This window comes from Cnephaeus nilssonii, assembly GCF_951640355.1.
Source record: "Cnephaeus nilssonii genome assembly, chromosome: 22".
Lineage (NCBI taxonomy): Eukaryota > Metazoa > Chordata > Mammalia > Chiroptera > Vespertilionidae > Cnephaeus > Cnephaeus nilssonii.
Window position 1 is genome coordinate 29214014 of NC_137093.1, and position 19340 is coordinate 29233353.

The 19340-nt window shown below is 52.7% G+C and overlaps 1 protein-coding gene across 4 annotated transcripts in view; it reads right to left on the reverse strand.

Annotated features, from left to right (window-relative positions):
• Window positions 1–19004, reverse strand: part of GOLGA3 (golgin A3) — a 35726-nt gene extending 16722 nt beyond the window's left edge. The window contains exons 1-12 of one of the 4 annotated variants that reach the window (XM_079762715.1): window positions 18721–19004; window positions 15032–15340; window positions 12592–12750; window positions 10088–10200; window positions 8037–8689; window positions 7513–7624; window positions 6929–7235; window positions 5518–5720; window positions 3628–3765; window positions 2831–2992; window positions 2190–2558; window positions 804–881 (exon numbers count right to left, since the gene is read on the reverse strand). In XM_079762715.1, the coding sequence (XP_079618841.1) occupies window positions 804–881; window positions 2190–2558; window positions 2831–2992; window positions 3628–3765; window positions 5518–5720; window positions 6929–7235; window positions 7513–7624; window positions 8037–8689; window positions 10088–10200; window positions 12592–12750; window positions 15032–15164 (2427 nt within the window). In that variant the 5' untranslated portion in view covers window positions 15165–15340; window positions 18721–19004. Of the gene's footprint in view, window positions 1–803; window positions 882–2189; window positions 2559–2830; window positions 2993–3627; window positions 3766–5517; window positions 5721–6928; window positions 7236–7512; window positions 7625–8036; window positions 8690–10087; window positions 10201–12471; window positions 12751–15031; window positions 15341–18143; window positions 18614–18720 lie in introns of those variants that run through there. The other 3 variants (XM_079762713.1, XM_079762714.1, XM_079762716.1) reach the window with 3 other exon arrangements.
• Between the last annotated feature and the right edge of the window lie 336 nt (window positions 19005–19340).

Genomic DNA, 19340 nt, shown 5'->3' on the forward strand with positions numbered 1-19340 from the left:
GACACCCCTTTATTTCGCTCCTAAACAAGTCTGGGCAAAGTGTGGAGGTGTCACGCCGGCTGCTGGCGCCTTAACCACCTGTCTTCCCTGGGATTCTGGCAATTCCTTCTCCGAGCTGCACTCCTGGCCTACGCCCTTCAGCACGCTCCCTCAGGGGCCATCCCTCCTCAGACCCTGGGCTGGCGACGCTCCCTCATTCCTCCCACACGGATGGGCTTCACAAACACACACATACACCACGCGTGCACCATGACCTATGTCAACGCTGGGTCATGTGGTATTGTTTCAAGCACGTTCAACAGAAACTCAGCCTGTGTGTGGTGACACACACTCAGGGCCTGATCCCCGTGGTCAGGTGCCCACCTCACTGTGGATGCACCTGACTCTGGAGACATTAAGATGGGAGGGGGAGGGGCATGCCTCAGAGTCAAGCAAGTGCCTTTAGAAGCTGACGGAGTCTAGCCCTGGCTGGGTGGCTCAGCTGGTCGAGTGTCGTCCCACACACCGGAAGGTTGTGGGTTTGATTCCTGGTCAGGACACATACCTAGGTTGCGGCTTCAACCCCTTGTCGGGGTGTGGAAAGGAGGCGGCTGATCAATATTTCTTTCTCTCTCTCTCTTTCTCCCTTCCCCTCTCTCTAAAATCAATAAGCATATCCACTGATGAGGATAAAAAAAAAAATTGAAGGCATCTAGACATTACCTTGCTCTTGATCAACTTTTTCTAGTGAAGTGATTGATCCACTTACAAGATTGTTTTCACACCGTTATTTCACATAAAGAACACCAACAACTCAACTTTACCTTCTGCTGAAGAAACTGTTCCTTTATTTTCTGCATCTGCTTTTTCAGAGAGCTGGCGTCTTCCTGCAGGTGCTCCACCTACGAGGGACAGGCATGCACAGCATCACTGAGGGCTCCGGGAGGGCCCTGTGCATATGAGGGACAGGCGTGCACGCTAGTCCCCAAGTCAGGGTGGGAAAGACGGCTTCCAGCGAGACAGGAAAGCCACCACCAGTGCCTACGCACTGTTTTTAGAATGATCATCTTAATCCAAGGCGTAGCTACCAGCGACTTGGTTAATAACAATGTAGGTGAAACTTGGACATGATCAATAATGCCTAGAACCAACAAATGTCTCCTCCAGAGCTTTCCAAGTGTCACCTGATGTCCCTCTTACTGACAGTCAGTAAACTCAAACTCAAATTTATCGAAAGAATCCGCACAATTCCTGTAACTACGGCCCTGCTGGTTTGAGGCACTGCCTCCACATCGGTCCTAGAAAGTAACTTAGCTTGGTCACTGTCTGCAGAGAAAACAGTCTCCCTCGACTTTACTCCCCAAAAGAAACATGTCATTAATTTTTTTCTTGTCCTGTTGCTTATGGGGTGGAATCAGAAGACAAAATTATGCCCTGACACCAACCCTACTTCCTGCACCCTGCAGCTTCCTTGCTCTGTCCGTATTTTTAACGTTCACCTGCATCCAGTCATGCCAGCTGTTGGCATACGGCTCCCAGGTGTGGGTGTTAGGTCAGGTTCACACACCCAGACACTCAGGCTGTCTGCCCACCTCACCCACTGACACAACTGTCCTGCCACTGTGTCCTGGGGGTCCCACCACTCAGGCACAGGAAGGAAAAGACAGAAGTTCCACACAGCCGAAACCGGTTTGGCTCAGTGGATAGAGCGTCGGCCTGCGGACTGAAGGGTCCCGGGTTCGATTCCGGGCAAGGGCACGTACATTGGTTGTGGGCACATCCCCATTGGGGGGTGTGCAGGAGGCAGCTGATCGATGTTTCTCTCTCATCGATGTTTCTAGCTCTCTATTCCTCTCCCTTCCTCTCTGTAAAAAATCAATAAAAATATATTAAAAAAAAAAAAAAAAAGAAGTTCCACACAGCTTTCCCCGTCTGAGCTGCCTGTCACCTGGGGGCAGAAATGTGTTCTTGGCAGGTTACTTCCACATCCAAACGACTGCTTCCTGGCTCGTAGCACCCAGTGGCTAAAGCAGGCCCGAAGCCCACCACCAGCGGGAGTGGGTCCTTCCTCAGCTAAGCCCAGGGCCCAGCCCTGGACACACTTTCATTTTACAAAACAAGGGGTTCAAAGAAAGAACCAAGCCATTAGCACTGACACTCACATGCATGGGTGGGATGCGTACAAAATGAGGGCAAATGGCGTTCATTACCTGGCTGGACTTGACGGCTAATTCCTGTCTCAACTGCTCCAAGATTTCTGACGTTTCCTCAGCACCTTCTTCCAAGCTTCTGACTCCTCTGTCGAGTTCCTCCCCGCTGCTCTTGGCCGCCTGCAGAGCCACCTCCAAGACAATCTTCTCATTCTGCAGGAAGCGGATGGTGTCGTCCTTGGAGGTGGCCTCGCCCTGCAACTCCTCCAGTCGGGCCTGCAGCTCATCATAGCGCACCTGCAGGTCACCGAGGGCCTGCTCTCGGCCCTGCAGCGTCTCCTGTGTTGAGGTGAACTGCTTCAGCAGGTCCAGGTGCTCCTGCTGCAAGGCCGCGAGCTGCTGGTCTCGCTGGTGCAGTGTTAACTTCACCTGGAAAAGGGACTAGACTCAGTATGACGTCCGCTCCAGAACTGACACTGCTTCCCTGTTCGGGTTTTAGAACATCTGCATGGGCACTGTGCAGGCAGCCATCTGTACGTAAAGGTGTGGCAGACAAGAACACTCACAGAAGCACCAGCTCTGACGATGCGACATTAAAATGAATTCGATACACAGACCAGCACTAATGCTCACGGTGAGGACAGCCACAGGAGGCCAGCGTGCGGCCCGGGCCCTCGGGCGAGGCTGTGGCAGGTGCTTGCCTGCTCTAGCTGCTGCTCCAGGGCTGTTGCTGAGGCCGCCATCTTCTGCAGCTGCTCCTTCTCCTCCTCAAACTCCTCTAGCCTCCTCTGCAGGTCCTCCTCCACCATCGTCTTTGCCTCTTGGATCTGCACAAAGGCAGCTTCTTGGTCCAACATGTCAGCCTGGGCCCGGAAGAGAGTACGTTTTAAAAAGCAGGATAACCTGACAGCCACAGCAGACTGAGCACGAAAACCGACCACGTGGTGAGAGGCCCAGGTCCATCCGCATCACCGTCTGTCCACGACCTGCACACAGAGGAGCCAAGGGCCACCGGGGTGGAAGGCAGCTGCCCTCTCCCTCACTGCCGCACCTCAGCGCTGGAGGGCTGAACAGTGGCGCAGGCTGCGTGCTCCAAGACGAGAGCACTTACCACCGCTAGACTCTCCAATGCTCTCACACACGCACTGTACTAAGCCTTCTTCCCTGCCCACGCTCTGCCCAGCACCTCCCTCCACTGGGCTGAGCACTAGGACCCAGGCCACTGAGGGTCAGAGGAGAGGAGATACCACTGACCATTCAGTGAGAACGCGAGGGACTGAGTCCGCACATCGCACCACGGCAGGTTGTTCGTATTTCAGAAGACATACAAATGTATGTGTAACATTCGTGTTTTCATGTACATATGTATTTGTTTATTTTCTTATTCTTGACCAGTGGCCGGAAAAAAAACAAACAAAAAAAAAACGCCCAACCCAAAAACACACACCACCAAAAACAGAGCCCCTACAGGCCGTGGCTGCGGGCCGTGCGGCCTCACCTCGATGCCCTGGAGCTGCAGGGCGATGCGCTCCTTCTCCTTGATGGATCTGTGCTGGGTTTCTGTCAGCTGCTGCGACAGGGACACGTTCTCAAGTTTCAGGTGCTCCAGGAGGCCCGTCTGGGTCATCTGTCCAACCTGCAAAGAAAAAGTAAGGTGGGAAGTTGCTGGATTTCAAGTACAAGTGCAGACCAGCCTGTCCCCGAGACCACCAGTGTGAGGGTCTCTGTCCAGCGGTGGCCCCCGAGGGGCGGCTCCCTGGAGCCCACCACACAGGCCTCCCTGCCCACCCTCCTGCCAGCCACCTTGACGCCAGGGCCAGGGGTTTGTGTGTGCCTCAGAGGGGCAGGCCGGCAGCCCAGAAGCCAGTGGTCATTCTCCCGAGAATGTGTAGTTTGTGGTGAGATCTACATAGAAGTTCCCACTGAAGGTGCATCTGTAAGCCCTAAAGTGAGGGGCCTTCAGCTGGACGGCAGGTGCAGCTGGCGCTGGAGGTCTGCCCCTCAGGTGAACTGACCAGCTGTGACCAGACACATGTCAGTGTCTGACTGTCCTGACACACCAGACTGACCCAGCCATTCCCGAGAAATAACACTGGCAGTCCAGTCTAGGGTCTGACCCCGGCCATCAGTCAGGCCTCCTCTGACCACTGTCTCCTTGAGAAAAAGGAGCCCAGCTTTAAACACACTGGTGCCCAGAGGAGGGGTTGGGAAAGAGGAGTCTAGAGGACATATGTCTACACCAGGACCTTGGAGCACGTCACTTCCAGATCCAATAGGAACACCCCTTGAGGACAGGGTCTCCGTGGGAGTGCCGGAGCAAGGGAGACGCCATGTGCTGGGACCGTGTCTCGAGGGAACGACAGAATAAAGACCACCCTGACGCTCCTCCCTGCTGGACAGTCCCGAAAACACGTCTATGTTCCTGGGACAAGGGGGCAATGCAGTGAACACCCTAATTAAGAAACACTGAGCCTGGGCCCCAGGGGGATTTGAAAAAAGCAGTTACATTTCTCAAACTGCCACTCCCTGGACTGTTCCAGTTTTTATCTTCCAACTCCATTTCTGACTTTGGTCATTTGCATAAATCTAGCTTCTTTATTAACTTGTAAAATGAGTTATTTCTAAATATATTGTAAGCAGAACCAATGCTTGTCTGTGTGGTCCTTCAGCTTAAACGTGTAATGGAAATTTAAGAAAACTTCTATTTTGTACATGTGTAGACTTCAGGTTTTTTAAAAGGGAGCATTGGGCAGAATTAGAACGTCACATCCTCTATTTGAGAAATACAGCGAAATTAAAAGAGAAAAAAGAGGCCTGAGGCTGAAGGAGGTGCCACTCGGCATCCTCATGATCAACCTGATTCGTCCAAAGCACTGAAGTTCGCAGCCAAGTGCATTTCCCCCACTTCCTGGCTGTTCCGAGTCCTCCAGAGCACAGCTCGGCCCAGAGGGCGTGGCCACGTGAGCGTGCACCTGTGCTGGCTCCTCACCAAAGCACAGGGAGGAGCGCCTGGTCCTTCCCCAGCTGCTACGGGAAGCCACGCGCGCTCGGTGCGTGTCAGAAACAATGTCACAGGAGGGAGGGCAGAGACCAGGGGGACGTAGATGTGAGACGGGGTCACAGGACGGAAGGCGCCCTCACAGGGCAACGCGTCAGCAGTCAGAACGAGGAACACAGGATGTCCCAGAGAGGGGCATTTCTAGGGGCTGAAACCCCCTGGTCACAAAGATGCTTACTGTGTAGGGTGGGTGTGGGATATGTGAGTGGTTAGCAGATTTTTAAAACATGCATCTGTGAACTCTAAAAGCCCAAGTCTTTTTAATTTAGTGAAAAGCAGTGGCTTCACATGGGACTTGAAGGTGAGCTGCCCGGTGCTGGTGGGCCATACCTGAATGTGGGCCATCTCGCCCTGCAGTCTGACCCGGGCCTCCTGGGCCAGGGCGAGCTGCTGCTGGTACCACTGCCGGACGCTCTGCAGAGACGCGATTTCCGCCTGGGACGTCTTCAGCCTGCTGGTGAGTGTCGTGCGCTCCAGCTGCACTTGCCGCAGCTGGCTCTGCAAGGCTGTCATCTGCTGCCGCAGGTCGTGCACTGGAAGCAAGAAAGCACCGTGCTCAGAGCACCCACAGCAGGAGCCTGCAGCTCCGCGCGGACGTCCAGGTCCATTCGGCTTCGCTGAAGAACAGGGACCCAGCCCATCCAAGCCTGGGTGCTAAGCTACGGCTCCTGGGGGTACAGGGCTAGGTTCTGGCCATGACATTTCGTCAACTGGTCCTTGTCGTGCGTGTCTGTCGCCTACATGATCCATGAGCACCACGACTCATGGTGGAACGAAGCTCCCCTCACACACCTTTTCTCCACTAAACACATCGCAGCCCCCTCACACTTAGGAACACCACAGCGTTTCAGGTTCTTTTAAAATAGCAAATCACACAAAAAAGCAAAAAATGCAAAAACATGTCATTGAGCCTCATGTGAGTGTAGGTCTGTTCGCTGCCCAATGAGCTCTAGTCAGGTTAAGCCTTGCAACCCAGAATTATAAGATTATTTTTGTTTTCAGAACTTTCTGGATTTTGTAAGTTTCTTGAGGGACTGAGTATCACAGAATACCCGGAACTAGAAAAGTCCACTGTGTTGTTTCTCAGCTGGTGCGTTCCAGCATCAGGACAGAGCCCTTGTGACAGCGGTCTGTCCCTTTTCCTTTGATGCCATCAGCCCTAACACCTAGTGTCACACGCTGAGACATGGCCCTTCCAGCAGCCCCACCGGCCGCTCCCAGTTCCCAGGCAGCTGCTCTGCCAGCAGAAGCTCATCTAGCAGCCTGCACGGGAGGGTCTGACATCCGGCCGAGGCCGAGGCGCCCTGAGTGGGCGTCTGGGAACTGGGTGTCCTGTGAAGCACCCCCAGGTGCTATGTGTATGGCCTGCCACCCAGGTTCCCTGGATCCACTATTCCACATCTCGTTCCACGGTGATCGATCCCCACAGGGATCCAGGCCGAACCACCGCTGAACGTAAGGTAGGTTTTTACGTATTTTAAATCAGACCCGCAATTCTGTGGAACAAGCAGGCGGCTCCAGTCCCACCACGATGGACTCTACAGGCAGAGTGAGTGGAAAGGCCAACCCCTAAGACCTCGGCACCCCCATGCGCATGCAGAAAAGTGGGCACCTTGTGTGCAAATCAGAAGGGAACACAACCCACAGCACATTCACATGACAGCAGGTCGGTCCTCAGAGCAGGTTTCTGAGGTGCACGCCGCCGCCGGACCAGACCCGCAGCCCCGGGCCCCACACGCACCTGTGCTGTCCTTGCTGAGCATGCTGCTCCGCATCTCCTCCACCTTGGCCAGGAGGCGCTGGTACTGCTCCTCTGCCACCTGCAGGTCGTGGTGGGAGGACGAAAGGCTGGCGTTCTTGGCCTCCAGCGTGTTCTGCAGGTCGCTCATTGCCTGCTCCAGGTCCCAGCAGGACTGCTTCAAGGTGTCCACCTCCGAACTGAGCGCGTCCTGCTTCCGCTGGCTGCTGTGGCTGTGCTCCTCCTGCGCCTGCAGCCGCGTGTTCAGGGCGGCCAGCTGCGCCTGCAGCTCCGCCTTTTCCTTAAGTGCCTGGAAAGATCGTCAAACAGCCACACTGACTGTCAGGAAATTAAGTCCCTTCCACCCTGTGCATTCAGAAGGCGGCCACACCAACTAGTGAGGCAAAGGCAGGTGTTGACAGGTGAGCTCTCCAGGACAGTGCCACGTTTCCCCAACTATCCAGGGGTCTGACATGACAACCACCCCAGAGAAGGCGGAACTGCAACTTATTCATAAAGATGAGTGAAACTCCACCCATGATCAGGAAGCACACGGCACACCACGCGTTCACCAAACCCCCCCTTACCTGACTAGCCTCTTGGGTTAAGGCTTCCAGCTGTCCTTCAAGTCTCATTTTTTCTTTAAGGACCTGCAGCATCTCATCATGCGTTTCAGCCACAGACCCTTCCATGGACACGCTGGAGGAAAAAGCACAAAGGATCAGGTGGTGGGGACACGAGTGACCACTACCTTTACATGTGTCCATACTCTCCAAACCTCACACACCCTTGCTATTCTCCCCCAAGGGTTAAAATAAACAAGTACAAGGATCCCAGTGGAGAGCTGCCAGGAAACACCCCCCCGCAGTCGGGCATGTTCAGCCCCACATCGCTGGAGCTCCGTGTGGAGAGGTGAGCCAAGCACCTGAGCCCGTCTAGAGGCAGGTCTAAGTAAATAAACGCTGGAAGACAGGATGTCCTAGCATTGCAGACGATGGCAGAGCAGCTCTAATTCCGTTTTTACAAAGACAGACTTAACATGTGAAGGACTAAGGATGAGTTAGGTGTGGCCACTGCACTGGTGAGCGGGCCCTGTGTGCACAGCGCCCACCTGCTGCAGATGCTGTCTGTCCGGCTCCGTGTCTCCCCATTGACCTCTGGGCCCCGGTCTCGGTGCTCAGCTGCAGCGGCCTGGAGGACATCCGTGATGGACGGGAACTGGCCCAGAGAACTGGAGGCAATCTCCTGGCCGTTGATCACATAGGATGCTTCACGCGTGCCCGCGCTGTTCACCAGAAGGCCGCGCACCCCCCGGGTGGAGACGCCGCTATAGGAAGAGCTGTCACTCTCATTCCCATCAGCCTCAGACATGTCTCCAGGAAGGGATGAGTTCTCTAGGTCATCGGCTTCAGGGCACAGGCTGACCTCCGACACCACTGACGTCACGCTGCTTCGGTTCTGCTGCAGGGAGCCCCCAGCGGAGTCTGTGGCCAGAACATTTCCACCCGAATTCCCAGCATCTGAGTTTTCAGTTCTGTAATCAGCCAGGGACCGAATTTTGCTTGATTTGGAACTTTTCTTCTCCTTAGAATGTGCTAGGTGCCTTAAGCTGCCCACCTTCGGGCCCCGAGGCACACTGGTGCGCAAGAAGGAGTACTCCTTCGTCATCGCCACGGTGCTGGCCCTTGGTAAGGTTTCTGGGTTCAACATAAGCTCAGGATCAAGTGTGCTGAAAGGTCTCGTTTTAGTTGCAGGTTGGCTGGACTGAGAAGGAAAGGAAGGCACGATGATTATGTTTGAAATTGACAACGGCATTCAAGATGTGCCACCCACAAAGGATGCAAGGACGACGTTTCCCCCCTGGACAAACAAGCACCCCGTGTGTGCCCCCTCCACCCCAGCCCGCTGTGCTCTGCAGCCTCACTGTCCCGCGTCACCAGCGACCACCCAAGCACATGCCTTCAACGACTGTGACTTCTTTACAATTAAAAACAGCTATCAGCAAGTCCTTCCTCCTCACTCCTCCTTACAGCACTTCCCTGGCTACATTCCCATGCTTGTACTTTGAGATAAGCCTTACACTTTCTTCGAGTTATAAAAAGCAGTCCTGTTGAATGAGAACTACCTTACAAGTATAATTACTTTGAGGATAATGAGCTATTTCCCTCCACTTATTCGTAACTGCTTTCAAAGGAAGTTACATAGTGTTCATCTAGTTCTAAACCCCTTTTCTGCCATTTTAATCTAATGCTTAGATACTTTATCTTTTCCATTATAAATATTATCTTTTCCCACTAATATTGTAATTGGTTTAAGATACTTATTGATTTAAAAATATATTTTTTTATTGCTTTCAGAGAGGACGGGAGTGGGAGAGAGAGAAACATCAATGATGAGAGAGACTCACTGATCGGCTGCCTCCTGCACGCCCCCCTACTGGAAATCAAGCCACAACCTGGGCATGTGCCTTTGACCAGAATCGAACCCGGGACCCAGGCTGATGCTCTATCCACTGATTAAATCTGGCTAGGGCTTGATTTTTAATACTCATACTTTTAAACCAAATTCCTGAACCCTAATTGCTTTAATAATTACATATTTTTATAAATTTATTATTTTTAGCTCACCCTCTAGAGCACGGGTGGGGAACGTCTGCCGTGAAATCGTTTGTTCTGGCCCTGCCCAGGCATTAGGGGTGAGTTACATAATTAAATGGTTGACCAAAGATAGCAGGCTCACGTTTAAGATGATAATGTTGTATGGCCCATGAACGATGTTATAAATACCCACATGGCCCCGGGCAGAGAGAAGTTCCCCACCCCTGCTCTAGAGTTCCCCGAGGCATCGCCAGCAGTGTAAACACCATTTCTCCTGGAGGCCCAGGACTGGCTGGCTGTTCAAGCACAAGAGCAATGCTGCCCACCCAAGGGCTGTCTCTCCAAACGGCAGACTGAAGGCAGAAATGTGCTTGTTTCAAGGGAAGAAGAACCAGCGGGGCGGGAGCCAGGGCGATGCTGGAAATTCCCCCAGGGTGGGAACCAATGAGAGAAATTCTTTCCAGAGAAGCACAGAGAAGTAAAGGCAGGTCCTGGAACTCCGTCTGACTAACCATGGCCTGTTACACACAAGTTCCCCATTAGTTTGCTCGAGAGCAGGACTCACGCGCTCCTGCTGGCGCTTCGCCCTGTACTGCGTGAGCTGCTCCTCCAGCCGCCGCCGAGCCTGAAGTCGGACCTGCTCCTCCTTCTCCAGCGGCAGCGGGGCCTCTGCTGAGCCTGGGTGGGGAAACAGCTACTTAGAAACTCAGAAAGCACAGGGCACAAAGGACAGAACAGCAGCTTGGCTGTCATTTTAATTAACAACATGATTTAGCTTCTAAACAATGAACGCCGTCTAGTTTAAAAGCCTACTTCCAGATGAAAAAAAAAAGTGAGCCCTGGACACTGGTGGCCAACAGGACCTGTCTGATAAAAGATGCTCTGGCTATGCCCAGGGCTGGGGTCCCTACAGCATCCAGAGGGTACAACAGGACACGGGCAAACTTGCCCCTTAGTAACAGAACTGCACTCAAAAGTCGGTGCCCATGGTGGCCCTCATGGAGCTGTAACTCTGACCTCTGAGGTTAGAGGAACCAGTGAAGAGCAGTCGTGATGGAGTGACACCCAGTCACATGAGTGTGTCATACCAAATGTGCTTTCTTCATGCAGTTACATCTGGAGATAGAACTTTACCCACAGCTTTCCTAAATCCCTGCAATAATGAATCATGTTATATTTTTGGCCAATAACAAGATTTAAACTCTCTAAACCCAAACGTCTTACTTTGGTAATAAAGGGTAAAGAGTGAGTGCAATGGTACAAGTCACAGGTTTCTGTCACATACAGCAGACAGGTATGTTGGACATGGAGGGGAATATGCTGATGAGCACAAGAGCAATGCTGCCCACTCAAGGGCTGTCTAGCTTAACCCCTTCATAGACAACACCACCTTCAGATGCAGAAGATAAGCAGCTCTCGTTTTAAATAACCCCAAAGAGCTGAGCAATGGAATTCCAATGACTCCACTACGAATTCACCAACGTCATTACTGATTTGTGCGTTTATCAGACGTCTGGTACTTTTCTCAAGGCTAAGTGGTCCGGATGGCAGAAACCCAGAGGCCTATGGCTGCAGGCAGGGAACCCAAATCTGCAAACTCAGCACCAGGGACACAGCCTGAAAGTCAGGTCATGAGTGAACGCTCCCCAGGAAGGGAAGCGGGTGGCCGCAGGTCGCTGCCACATGGGCACCGGAGCTCACACATCCCTCCGAGCAGGAATCCAGGCTTTTACGTGTCTCTTGGCTTAAATGTTGCCAATGAGTTTCCAGAAATGTTAAGAATATACTACAGCCTTAATAAAATAATGCCTGTGAAGAAAAAGGCAAACAACCCAAAAGAAAAATGGGCTGAACACATCAACTGACAGTTCACAGGAAGGAATGACCAAATGGCCAACAGACCCTCCCGTAATCAGGCAAGTGCAAGGCTCACAATCAAGTCACCAGGAAGCACCCATCAGACCAGTGGAAACGGAGAACGTGTCTGGGTGCAAGAGGGTGGGCGACAGTGAGCTCTCACGGTCGTTAGGGCGCAGCTATAAGACCACTCGTGATGGGAATACGTAAAAACGCCCGTTGCTTTGGACCAAGAAGCCTGCTCTTGGGATACAGCCCTAGAAGTGAGCACAAGACACGCACTGCACAGATGACCCGGGAAAGCCACGTGGCAGTGCTGAGTGAGCCACATGCAATAATGGGAGCAACACAGTTGCGTTTAAAAAAGCAATGACCCCAACCCTGGCTGTTTACAGAGGCCTATGTAGGGTCATGTGAGCACAGGGGTATATGACCCACAGTGTGAAATTACATGTCTGGGTATGAGAAAGAAGTGTTAGACAACGGCCTGGAGGTTTCTTGGCCTCACAGGCTGCCAGTTTGTGACTTGTTCACCCCCAAACCTCCAGGGATCAGCACAAAACCCTGGGGGTTGATTAAAATAACTAATCAAGGAAAGCTTTCAAAGTGTTAACTGTTGCGCCGAAACCGGTTTGGCTCAGTGGATAGAGCGTCAGCCTGCAGACTGAGAGGTCCCGGGTTCGATTCTGGTCAAGGGCACGTACCTTGGTTGTGGGCACATCCCCAGTGGGGGGTGTGCAGGAGGCAGCTGATCGATGTTTCTAACTCTCTATCTCTCTCCCTTCCTCTCTGTAAGAAATCAATAAAATAAAAAAAAATACATATATATACACAAAGTGTTAACTGTTGAGACTAATTCCCCACAGGCTGCCTGCTCACCACCCAGGATGACAAAAGGCACACACAGGCCCTTTAAATCTGGACCTGGAGTCCCACCACGAATATCGGACCATGAAGATGTGTCCTCTCTCTCTGAAATGGAGCCACACAATAAACGCACAGTCCATTGTGACCAAACAGAACGCCTCTGGAGGTGGTGACTGACGGGCGCTGGGGAGGGTGGAGAGGGGAGGAGGTGGGTCGGATGCTTACACAGTTGCGTTTCTTGCATAGGAAGACTGCGTCTGAGAGACTGCAAAGCTTCTTTTCTAACACTGCCCTCAGCACTAGTCCCCTGAGACTTCCTTAGGTTGTCATGGAAACCAGCCACACCTGGAGGCGCATCAGGACCCACTGGGCTCTTGGTGGGACTGAGAGCCGATGGCGGGCCTGGGAGCTGTGGCATCGGCCCATTCTGACAGGCGTCCCCCTCGCTGGGCCCGTCTGGGCTTTCTCCTTCATCCATAGCTCTGTCCGCCTCGACGCTGGCACCTGGAAGAGAAGGCATGCTGGGCCATCCGATGACAACAACCCAACCAGGTCATTCTGCAGATATGCAGCTAAAAGGACGAAGGAGAACCTATCGGCATGGGCATGAGCAACCTCAACACCCTGCATCCGTTCACTGTGGGAGGAAAGCAGGCCCTGGCTGCCTGCATGGGCGGGGATGTGGGATCGGTCGCCCCACCACTCAGAGCCCACCACCCTCATCTGTGGAATGCCCTCACCCTCACACTTGGAAGAACTTAAGTATCATTTCCTTTCCATTTAAACAAGACCAATGAGAAATCTTGTGAGTCTGTGTTCACAAGACAGCAATGAAAACAAATGCTTAAAACATCGCTGACCATGTTTCTACTAAGGCTCGGGAACCGCAGTGCTAATCAGAGCCACAGCCTCACAGTCACTTCAAAGTACAAGTTCACCCACCAAAATGAGAAATCTAAAGCAAGAGGTGGATTAGCTGATTGGAATGACTTCGGCAAAGTTGAGTCCCAAATCTGTGCTTCTGCTCAACGAGCACCTGTGAAGGTGGGAGCCCGAGTTTATCCAAAGATGACAACACACCCATGTATCCAGCTCAGTTTCTCCCACAGACAGTATCACACATACACTTGTTTACACATTAACTTAAACCTATTTCCTTAGTCGAAGGAAAATAGGAAGAAACTTCTTACAATTAAATGACTATTAGTCTTTCTTTTCCCTGCCCCTTATCCTGGTGGGCCAGCCAGCGGGAGGTTCAAGAACCAATGTGGCGTGTGGAGGGAGGGAGGGGCCTATGGCATCCCTTTGGTCCAAGTGAATTTAAAATGGGTTTCTGTCACTTAAAATGTGAGTCCCAATAATACAGCTACTTACAGTCATGCTCCCTAAAAGTAAAACCAGAACACAAACGGTGCCTCAGACACAAAGCAGAGCGAGGGGACCCATCCACGGCCCTGACACCAACGAACCGGTGTCTGCTCCCTCAAAGACCCCGTCGGCTTCCCTGTGTGTATGTGGGGGTGGGGGTCCTGCATTTCAGATACAAGTCACGCGGGTTATTGCCACTTTCCGATGAGTTCGCAGATCTGAGAGAGTCTCAAAAACTTCACTGTTTACATAACAAAGTAACCCCTGAGCATCATACTGTACTTCTGAAAATATCTAGCAGTGAGAAGGCCCAAACACAGGCCTCACTGGACAAACAGACAGCAATGGCGACGTCACTGTCCCACCTGCTTATGCCTATTTTACGTGGGCCACTTCCTCCAGCCCCCACGACGACCCTGAGAGGCAGCTTCCACTCATCTTCCCTTTCACACGAGAGGACAGCGAGGCCGAGATAAATTACGGACCCTCTGGAGGGCTTGCTGCACTTCGTGGAGGATCCAAGGGCTGGCTCCCCCTCTGCCCCCTGTGGGATCCTCGGTCTTGGGCCCATGCTGTCACCAGCCTCACTCAGCACTTAGGAGCAGTAACCAGCAAAGCCATTTTAGGGCTCAAACATGGTTTTCAAGAACCATAATGCAATTTCTGCTGCTACTAAATCAGTACTCTATAATTTTTCAAGCACACACTGCACTGAGCATCTGGACCTGAATGGGGTATAAAGACTCAGTGAATAATTCACCCCTGTACTTCTGAGGAACAAATAACCCACCAGCTAACATGCAAATGTGGTGCCATAATCCTTAGATCACTACTGGACTGCTCTGGATCCGTAGTAAAATTCTGGCAGCCAACCAAACAAAAAGGCAGAATACTAGGTTGGGAATAACGATGTGTGAGAAAGACCCACAGAAACTTTAACAGAAGTCACTGCAGCCCCTCCTCGCTGGGGCAGAATGCGGGGCAGTTTCTGTTCTGTTTTACAAGCATGGTACTTGATTTAAAGATGGCATCAACTGCCGAAACCAGTTTGGCTCAGTGGATAGAGCGTCGGCCTGCGGACTCAAGGGTCCCAGGTTCGATTCCGGTCAAGGGCATGTACCTTGGTTGCGGGCACATCCCCAGTAGGGGGTGTGCAAGAGGCAGCTGATGGATGTTTCTCTCTCATCGATGTTTCTAACTCTCTATCCCTCTCTCTTGCTCTCTGTAAAAAATCAATAAAATATATTAAAAAAAAAAAAAGATGGCATCAACCAAGAAAAGACACTCATCTGATACTAAAAACACATTTTAAATGAAAAGTTCACTATCGTCTTAAACACCACAGTCTTCCTCTACAACGCAAGCTGATCCGCATCTGCTGTGTAAAGGCAGTGTCGGCAGCACACGGGGGACTTACTCTGGGCTTCATCCCACTGGTCAGGTGGCGCCGGAGGGCCCAGGGGCTGCGGGAGGCCGTCAGGACAGGCTGAGGTGCCACTGCAGGATCCATCTTCCAAAAGGCCACCCTGCACGGCCGACGCTCCATCCATGGTCAGGACGACTCAGACTGGGCTGACACGCGGGAGCTGCACGGGAGCTGCTGGCAGGCTTGGTTCTGCCATCACCAACCGTCAGGATCCCCCGGGAAGGACGGCACTAGGTTTTCCATTTTCAAGAGATTTAAAGTCTTATAAATGACTTGAAATCAAACCAAGTAATATGATACCTAAGAGGGGAAATAGGAACAACATATTATGAACCTTCGTTGTCAGATTTGAAGTAACAATTCCAAGATTAAGATTTGCTTCCCAATTTGCATATGTATAAGAAACAAAGATAAATTTATTCATTCAACAAAAATCCCGAGTGTCTACAATATCCTAGGTTTTGAGAATAAAATGCGGAACCAGCCACACCGGGCCTGCTCCTGAAGGCGCTTACTGTCATTATTGGTGCTGGCCCAAGACCGTCTGCTGGGACAGAGAAGAGTCATAATGGCTCTGTAACTATCACAGGTGGCCACTGAGCTGGGGGTGGTAGGTGGGGGGGGGGGGTGAGGAACTGAGTTTTCACTTATTAATTTTATTTACTACTTATTACCTATAAATTTAACTATGTCGGTGTAAGCAGCCACATGTGGACAAGTACTTCTGTGCAGAACACAAGCCTAAGCGCTCAGAGGACTCCCCTCCAGACCTGGCGTGACGGTGCCAAGGCCGCCGGCTGTGGGAACGCGGTCACTGTCCTCTGTGTGGGGAAGCACAGGGGTCACGGACAAGGAGAGGCAGCCACTGTGGAATGGGGCCAGAGAGCATCTCACAGGAGACCAGCATCCTTTAGCCCAGTGGTCGGCAAACTCCTTAGTCAACAGAGCCAAATACCAACAGTACAACGACAAATTTCTTTTGAGAGCCGAAAACCGACTTCTGCACATGGGCCACGAAGTTTCAATCACACTGTACGTGCGCGCCCGCACGTGGTATTTTGTGGAAGAGCCACACTCGAGGGGCCAAAGAGCCGCATGTGGCTCGCGAGCCGCAGTTTGCCGACCACTGCTTTAGCCCATCCTGTGAGACTAAATTTAAGAGAACAAACTTTGCCCGGTTTGGCAACTGGTTATCGCTTGTAAAGTGGCCGAGGATATTCTTGTTTGTTTGTGAATCCTCACCTGAGGATGTTTTTTGCCACTTATTTCTAGAGAGAATGGAAGGAAGGGAGGAAGGAGACTGAGAGAGAAAAACACTGACTGGCCCCCTCCCACAGATGCCCTACAGGGGCCGGGAATCGAACCCAAAACCCTTTGGTATGAGGGCTGATGCTCCAACCACTGAACGATACCAGCTAGGACACGGCTGAGGATATGACTGCCGACTTTCCTCGTCAACAGATACGGTGTTAGTTGTTACGTATTCTGTGAGAATGCTGGCATTTACTTCCTTTAGAATATGTTTCAGCCCTGGCTGGTTTGGCTCAGTGGACAGAGGGTTGGCCTGTGGACTGAAGGGTCCCGGGTTCGATTCTGGTCAAGGGCACATGCCTGGGGTGTGGGCTCGATTTCTCTCCAGCTTACAAATCCCACAGACATTGGGATGAGTCAGGCTGTGGTACTCACAAGGAAAGCAGACACAGGTGTGCCTGCTTCTCCAGGGCCATGTACTCTGAACATCTCCTTACCCTGTCCTGTGAACAGGTGCCCACGGGGGCTGGCATCGCCTGCTCTACCCTCTCAGTGATGGGAGCACAGAGACAATACACAGACTGAGTCCCGGGAAGCCTCCTGTACAGGCTCCGGCAGAATGCACAGGCTCAGGCACGACCCCACCACCTCAGCTGAGAGAGCATGGGCACACTGACTAACCACTCTCACCAGGAAGAGGAAGAGAGAAATAACACAACATTTTGCCAGGATTAAATGCAATAAGGCACAGGGTCTGTCCCATGCCCTCAAAAATGGCTATTATCATTACTGTTATTTCCTTTCAATTGTTGCTTGTCAAAACTGATAGGTACAAACCAACGGAATATATTCTCACCTAAAGTATATTGCTACTTAAGGCAACCAGCCAAAAAAGGGGGGTCACTTTGAATCTAAGTGATGTCATGATTTTTATTTCCCTTTCTCACTATTCAAGATAGAAAGAGCTCTCATTCCTGTAAAGGGTTATGTTTGTAATATTAAAGGAATAATTAAAAAAAAAAACTTTTATGCAGAGAGAGAGAGAGAGAGAGAGAGAGAGAGAGAGAGAGAGAGCAACACTGATCGGTTGCCTCCTGCACACACCAGGACTGGGGATCTCACATGCAATCCAATCCGGCCCAGCTGGTGTGGCTCAGTGAATGTGGGTCAGTCTGCAGTGTGGGGTGTACAGGAGGCAGCCCAATGATGATTCTCTCATCACTGATGTTTCTATCTCTCTTTTTCTCTCCCTTCCTCTCTGAAATCAATAAAAATAGTTTTTAGAAAAAAAATGCAATCCAGGGATGTGCCCTGTCCTGGAATCGAACCCGCAACTTCCAGTGTACGAGACGACACTCCAACCAACTTAGCCACCTGGACAAGGCGACAAGTCAGAATTTAAAAAAAAATCCATTAGTCACCTGCATATGGCTTACAATGTCCCATAAATCACACTGACCATAAAATCACACTGACCATAAAATCCAGGCCTCCCATCATAAACCCCGGAGCTGCACCCTCTCTGGCCTCTCCTCCCAAGGCATCTTTTTCCTCCTTTCTCATGACGCCTTTGCCACCTTCTCCACCTGAGGACACCAAACTGACTCCTCCCTCGGTCCTCCCACTTGCTGTTCACTCTGCCCGAAACGCTCTTATTCCACAGCTTTGCAAGGCTAGTTTCCCGTCACAGAGACGTTGGCTCAAAAGTCACCTCCCCACCCAGGCCTCCCAGACCCACCCAAGCACCAGCCGATACTCCCCGCAATCGCCTCACTGACTGTCCCTATCCCTCCAAGACAACGTGAGCTCGGTGAGGGCGGGGAACAGCGCCCGGCACACGACTGACACTCACCAAACACCTGCGGCGGGGGTCTGAGCTGTCCACCTGCTCCATACTAGGGACAATGCCTGGCCCACTCGCTCTGCAAAGTTTCACCGCCCCGGGGAAACGAGATGGCATCCAGGTGGAGGGAGAGGCAGAGAGACACGCGGATTCTGGACACCCGGCCTCACACTCACCACGCGACACCACGTGACGCCTGTCACCCTGACAGCACGTCTGTCTGCACAAGGGCCCAAGCGCTGCCCGAGGTTCCTGGGCAGCGCCCACAGCAACTGCGGACACCTTTGCCCCAAATCACGCCCCGTCACGCGCCGACAGCGTTCCGAGGGCCTGGACGAAGGGCCATTCACGAGGCCAGCTGCCCCGGCACCTGCACAAGCAGCTTCCGTGCCCCCGGGCTACCAACGGTGCGAGCGGGGCTGGCACGGGGCGTCGCCGCCTCGAGAGGAGACGCGGCCCGCCCTCGGGGGTCCGCCCAGGCCCCGCCACCCCTCGCCCGTCCTCCGTTCCGACCACGCCGTGACGCACGGAAGCCCCGCGCCCTCCCCGGCGGAGTCCCGGCCTGGAAGTTTTCCGCGACCCTCACCCCAGAGCGGAGGAACCGCGGCGGCAGCCCAGCCCGGCTGCTCTAGCGGAGACGTGGCCGCGCCAGAGGCGGGGTCGGGCGCGGCGACGGCTTCGGCCCCCCCGGAAACAGCCGGTGCGCGCTGCCTTCGTTCCGGAAGAGAGAACCACCTCTTCTCGTCAGCAGCCGCTTTCCCGGCTGCAGGGCCGGCATCGAGCCCAGTCACCAGGGGCCCGAAGCGGATTTCAGAGTACGAGTTTGCGGCTCTTCCCCGCAAAGAAACGCAGTGTTCCGATTTGCAGGACCAACTCCGACCGGAAGTATGGTAGCTGAGCTTCCGGTGGAAGTGGCGTGTCCACAGCTCTGGCCCCGCCCAATCTGTCAGACTGTGGGCGCGGTTACCCTCCCCTGGCGGGGCCCGCGGGGGGCGTGGCTAGCAAGGGCGGCGGCAAGACCGCGGGCTCCTAGGTTCCCCAAACCTCCCAGGGCCAAGAAAATGAATCCTGCTTCAGAGCCTAGCAACGTTTTAAACACACCATTGTTGTCAGATGGCAGGTTAGGTCTCTTCTTTGCCTATGGATATCAATTGTCCCTGCACTCTTGAGACTATCCTTCCTCCACTCACTTGCTTTGACACATTT